This window comes from Corvus brachyrhynchos, unplaced genomic scaffold (assembly GCF_000691975.1).
Source record: "Corvus brachyrhynchos isolate BGI_N302 unplaced genomic scaffold, ASM69197v1 scaffold26, whole genome shotgun sequence".
Lineage (NCBI taxonomy): Eukaryota > Metazoa > Chordata > Aves > Passeriformes > Corvidae > Corvus > Corvus brachyrhynchos.
Window position 1 is genome coordinate 6,639,321 of NW_008239324.1, and position 6,417 is coordinate 6,645,737.

Sequence of the window (6,417 nt, forward strand, 5' to 3'; positions counted from 1 at the left end):
AAAGCTGGTGGGATGGTGCCAGAGCTGCTCAGGTCTCACTGTGTTCCAGAGAGTGCTGTCTTAGGAGGCAGCTGGAATTTTCACTCTCCATGTGCCCCTCTGCCCGCCCATGGCTTGGGGAAGCCAAAACATTCCCGTGCAAGCATCCCGAGGCCTCCTGGTTTGAAGGAATGGCAGGAGAGAAGTTCGTTCCATGAGCGTCTGACAGAGTTTCCGTGGCAACCTGTCCTGGTTAGAGCTGGTGACGGTGGCACTCTGGAGAGGTGAGTGACACTGACACCGAGGGGGGCTGTGCTGAGGTTTGACCTCTGCTGCTGGGAACTCCTTCTAGCTTAGCCCTGGCAGCACTCGGTAAACCTTGAAACCGTCTCCCGTCTATTGCCCAAGCTCAGTGCCATGTGCTGGGCTGCTGGGGTGGGGACAGCCCCCCAGGGGACCAGAGGACAGCGTTGCCTGTCCCCAGTGCAAAAGCACCTTCTTCCTCTGGATGATCGCGCTCGCTGAGTGCTCTGGCAGGAGGGGGAGCTGCCCCTGTGGGCTGTCCCCAGCACACCTCAGGCACAGCCACCTCTCTGCAGGTGCCTGTGCTTTGCCCTGGGTGGGAGCGGTGGGTTTGCTCAGAGAGGCAGCCCCGTGCCCCCAGCGCTGCCCAGCCCGGCGCCAGGCTGCTGCCCCTGGTTTGCATCCCCCCACACACCGCAGGAGAGTAAGGGACAGGGCAGGAGAGAGCGGTGGAGGAAAGCCCCCAGAGTTCAGGAAGCCGGGAAGGGAGGCAAAGAGAAAGGCCGCCACTCGCTCAGCTCCCCTTTGCTCCTGCGCAATGTCCGCTGCATCTCCCTCACCCTGCAAAAGCTCCCTCCTGCTCCCCCTCCACCCTCCTGCACCAGAGGAGGGCAGGAGTGCTGCGCACCTGGCGGGGTTGGTTTGCTCGTCGATGGCATCCACAGCACTCTCCACGGAGCTCAGCAGCGACTGGGTCTGGTTCCCCGTCTCCTTCCGCAGGAAGCGGGTCCCGAACGTACACCTGCAGAGGCACACAGTGAGCGCGGTGGGTGCCAGCGCCGGCCACGCAGCACCACCAGGGTCCCCAGCCAGTGCAGCATCTGCCCAGCATCCTACACACAAGCTGGTCCCCTCCATGTCCCCGCAATGTAAAGGGGTGTTACCCAAAGCCCGTAGTTGCTCTCTTTAGCATGGTCTTAAATTCCTTTGCGATTGCCTTGCAGCCAGTGGGTGCAGGTATGAAAAGTGCATCCTGTGCTCTGGACATCCCTACTCGGAGAGCTTCAGTGTGTTATATACAGTGCCCTAGTCCACAGCAGTACTGCCAAGCCAGCACTAAAGTTAAAGGGGTTTGGGATGATTAACAGGGCTCAGTGTGCTGTTTGAGTGTTAGAAGCTCCCAGGGTAATCCAAACTTTTTCAAGACAGAGAACATCTAAAAATGTTTTAATAGCACAACTGATGTGCATGAAGCACCCAGGGCCCCTTTCCCAGCACAGCCTTGCTGAGCCCTCCCCATGGCACTGTGCTGCTCCTACACCTCCCGACAGTCACCAGCAGAGGTGGGACACTGGCACAAGCAGATGGACACTGGCACAGCCTGTGCAACACTGACCCAGCCAATCCAGCATTCATTCATCACCACTCCAACCAGTTCAACACCAGCCCAACCAGACCAAGGCCAGCCCAGTGGCCACTGACCTCACTAGCTCTGGCTGAAGCCAACCACTCAGCATCAGAGCTGAAAATATTTGCAGTGAAAAAAGGGCTCCTCTAAGCCCAAGCTTGCCAGCACCACTTTTTCCAACCCATCAGTGCCTGCTGGGGCAGCACATTGCCCAGGCAAACCCCTGCTGGGCGATCTGTCCCTGTGTGCTCACACCTCCTGGCATGGGACTCCTCTGGGAGGGACTCATGAATTTTTGGAGCCATGAGACAGGGATGGATGCTCCTGGCTCCCTGCATTCCATCAGCAGTGACCACACTCAGGGGACCGGAGTGGTCCCAGCAGCACTGGTTATCTGAGCACGCAGCAGCACAAAATGAGCACCCCAAGCTCCCCAAAGCAAATTATTCCTATTTTATGAAGCTATTAATAAGGGTTATTTCCATGGCAACTGGAGCAGCTCTGCAAGAACCCAGAGGGCCTTTATCTCCACCTTTATCTCCCATATTAAATCATAAAAGAAGAATGAGCTGATGGAAAAAACCCTTTGGGGAAACTGATCACAGAGCTGATTTCTCACCCCTGGTTTGGTATGGAAGCACTAGTTTCTTGATGGCTTCTTAAGCATCCAATTAGCAGCAGTTAATGACTTCTGTCTAACACAAGAAAACTTGCTCCTCTCCCTGTCCCAGCCACAGTATTTCTGGGGGACATGCACGACATGGTGATCCTTGATGGATGGTGATGCACAACGTGGTGATGGTGATGCTGAAACCATCTGCCATGCAGGGTGCCCTCTCCATCATCTCCTGCACCTGCTCTCTGTACACCATTGGGTGCAAGGAGGGAGATGTAAGGAGGGAAGGATCCATGGGCTGCATTGCTCTTTCAGCACAGCCTGTCCCAGGGCACTGGGCAAACGGAGACAGGACTGTCTCAGGGCACTGAACAGGCTGCAGCCGATCTGCATGAGAACCAAGCACTGGGATGCTCCTCAAGTTTAGGGGATGCATTTAGCAATGCACAAGTGGACCCTGGCACCTTATGAGTCTTTGTTCAAGCAGGACCATGCTCCCCTCCACAGCCCTGGTGCTCTCCAGCACATCCCAGCCCAGCCCACTCCACCAGCATCTTTATCCGACAGCCAGGTCAGAGAGAGGAAAGCATGCCACTGGCTGGTTGGACTATGCCTTTAGTTAAGAGTTGGGAGTTTCTGGGACATGATTTTCCCCGATGTGAGCTGGGGCTGGATGGAAGCATGGGCTGGAGCAAGGGGCTGCACCCATACCCTGAGACCCCCAGTGCTGCTCCAAGCAGTGATGCACTGCAAAGACAGAGTAATTCACCAGAGTGTTCCTCCCCAGGGCGATCTGCAACACTGCTGCTTTGTCCTCTCCCCCTCTCATAGCATCCAACCACACACCACAGCTCCCACGGATATTCCAAGCCCATCTGCTGATTTTACACCTGTTCTGTGCTCTTTATCCCACACTCCATCTCCCTTGCAGGGCTTTGAACAGTGCACCACAGCTTTTCCATTTCAATCCAAGCATCAAATAAACAGGTAGCTATTTACCTCCACTGCTCTGCTGCACTCCAGGACTCTACAGCCTGTCTCCTGCAAATGCCACCAAAAAATATCCCAAACAACCCTTCCCATGATTCAGGTCAGCTGACTGCTCTCCCTAGCAAGGGAGCTTGCTCCTTTTGGAAAATGGTTTTTATGAATGCACAGGCTGTGCCGGCTGCTGTCCGATCATTCTGACTGGCTCTGGCAGCTGAAATATAAAGCTGTGAGAGTATGTGTAGTTAAATGTTGGATGTTTTATTACCTAACCACAGCCTATAATCTTGGTTCAGCTTCAGGAAAAAATCAAACAGGTGATTCCCACATGCATTTAAATCAGCTTAACTCTCTACATACAGATTCAATGGATGGATGGATGGATGGATGTCAGGTACAAAGCTACTCCAGCCAGTGCAGAGAAAACTGGGGTGTTTGTGAAGATCTGATACTTTTTGACAGGCTGGTAAGTCAAATAGCTCAGAAATCAAACAACAGTGATTTTTTTCTCCCACTTAACTAACTGGTCATTTGCCAGCCCAGCTGTGACATTGGCTCTTGGGAGCTGAGTCAGAAACACATATTGCTTAGAGGTTTTTTCATCAATCCCTCAGGCTCTCCTCTAGCACATGTCTTCTTCAGGGTTGCAGAAACAAACCATTAAAAGACCAGCTATAAAGGAATCCTTCCCATTGTCTTATTAAAACATTTGTCAGACTATCCTAGTGAGATTTAATGAGGTTTGGTCTTATTAATTCCACCCTGAAGAGTTATTTCCTCCTTGCTTAGCTTGAGAAGTTAAAATATTTATGGAGATAGTATAATAATAATTGCTGCTCAATGAAGCTGCTTTGTGCCAGAAGCTCTTGTACCTCTCCAAGCCTGCTCTTTTCCATCCATCATTTCTAGGCAAGCTCTCTGCTGAGCTGCCTGGCCTTGACTTGCTGCTGCAAACAGGTGGCTGTGAGTGTTTGCAATGAGCAGCAAGTGTAAAAACATCATTGAAAGAATGGCCTTGAGATTTCTGTGTTGAAGGCTCTCAGGAGAGCCTCAGAAAGCGTAATGATTTTACAAACCAGGACATGAGACAGAGACATTCAAAAATGAGAGAAGAATGGGAAAAGGACAGCTTGCTTTATTGGGGAAATATTGCCCAGGGCTGGGTCTCTGGTCAGTTGGCTGAGGTCCAGGCCCCAAATCCACCTTCCTCCTTCACATCATGGGCTTTTTATGTGTCTGTAAGGCACTTTCCCACACACAGTGGCAGCTAACATAGGGGCACAGTCTGTTCAAAGCCCCACCACAGTCCTTCCAGCTTTTCATTTCCACATGCACCCACCCAAAATTGCCCAAATTCTGGCACAGGTTAATGAAAACACTCCTGGGATGTGTTACCTGTGCAAAGCATAGCTGGGATTTTGATGCTATTGAGTGCTTGAATTTGCCAACCAGTACCAAGTTTCCCTCACCAGACATTGCAAATAGATGCCTAAAAATGGGCTTTCATGGCCATGTCCTTGTGGGTATCAAATACTGGGGAAGAAGAGTTTTGATGTTGTTGAACATCTCAAAGCTTCTTTGCTGGCATTTTTAAAGGTCACTATTCAGCTCATTAAGACTACAGGATGTAAAATATAGATTATTCTGCACCACCCACAAATTCGGAGACCCACTGTGACATCCCCACATCTTCCCTCTGCCTCACAGGGTTACACCCTGACCAACAAGGCTTCCCAGTGCTGGCTTTTAGTGAGACTGGCCAAATTGGCTGACAATTACCACTCCTGGGGACACTGATGACTTCTCCAACTGTTAATAACCACAGTCCAAGCCCACCCACAGAGTGATGCCACCGAACTGAGAAGGCTTTTCAGTTGGAAACCAAAGGCAACTCTGTTTCACCCACAATTTCCCTCCAGTTAAAAAAACAAAACCCAACAACAAACCTATTGCCATGCCATAAAACACCCATCAGGCCTCATCCTGGGATGATGGAGAGGTTATCTTCCACCCACCCAGCCCTTTAAAAACCAGGCATGTGTTGCATGGTAATCTCTGAGTGGCTGATTTAAATTCGTTGCTCATAATTGCCTGTTTGCTTCCAAGAGATATTTTCTTATAATTAGAATAACACTCAGACCTGCCTCTTTCTCCTTTTCCTCCCCCCGACTTTTAAATCCCTTCCAAAGCAGAGACCCAAACCTGATTGCTTGGCACATAATCAGTAGGAGAAACCTGAAGAGAACAGGCATTTAAATAGTTGATAAATGAAAGCATTACCATATGAAAGACCCTGAGCCTTCCTGAAACAGCTCTAAAAAACCAAATGAGACACCTGTTCAGATTACAAAACTGACAACAGCATCATATGGACTTTAAAAGTTTTTCGCTATAAAATCCTCCTTTTGCAAAACTCAGCGTTGGACCCTTCTCATCTCACACTTACCATGTCTGGTCCTAAAGGTCTCCTCCTGGACCATTCCCAAGCAATTTATCAATCACAGGACTTTTCTATTCTCACTGTTAGAGAACCTCCCTGCTGCATTGGGATCCCATCATTTCTTGTGCAGCCACACGGATGTGAAGGGCAGGTATCTGCTGGCCCACACATGCTGTGCTGCACATCCCCAAGGTCACCTATGGATCCAGAGCTGGCCCCTCTGCCCCCTTTCCACTTACCCAGCAGGCAAAGAACAGGCTTGAAAGAGTGGCCTCTTACTTCTCAACACCCTGGCTATAGCCTTTTGCTTCACACAAGTTCCTAATTAGATGTATTAATACCCACAACGCAGCAATTTAATACATATTTATTTCAGTTTTCCAAGGGAAGTGCAGATTTTGTTTTCCAAACAGGACCTACTCAAAGGACCCTGCAGATGTAGCCGTGTGGGATGGTCAAGCTGCTGAAGGCTCAGCCTGGCTGTGCCAGCTCTTATGCTTTGACTTGCTCCCTGCCCTTCCTTTTGGTGGCTCCTTCAAAGCTGCTCTCAGATTATTTGGCAGCGCAACAGCACTGACACCTGGGGGATTTTTTCCCTTCACCATACAATTTACCTAAATTCACCATACATATTTACCTAAATCCCAGGAGCATAGACCTAAAATGGAAGGCAAGAGGAGGAAAACTATGTCCTCCAGGAAGTCCATGAGAGCTGGAGCCAGGACAGCACAAGCAGGACCTCCA

General features: G+C 50.4%; 1 protein-coding gene across 1 annotated transcript in view; it reads right to left on the minus strand.

Annotated features, from left to right (window-relative positions):
• Positions 1-6,417, minus strand: part of NECAB2 (N-terminal EF-hand calcium binding protein 2) — a 92,346-nt gene that overhangs the window by 4,317 nt on the left and 81,612 nt on the right. Inside the window, exon 7 of the mRNA XM_017740820.1 lies at positions 911-1,182. Within this exon, the coding sequence (XP_017596309.1) occupies positions 911-1,182 (272 nt within the window). The remainder of the gene's footprint in view (positions 1-910; positions 1,183-6,417) is intronic.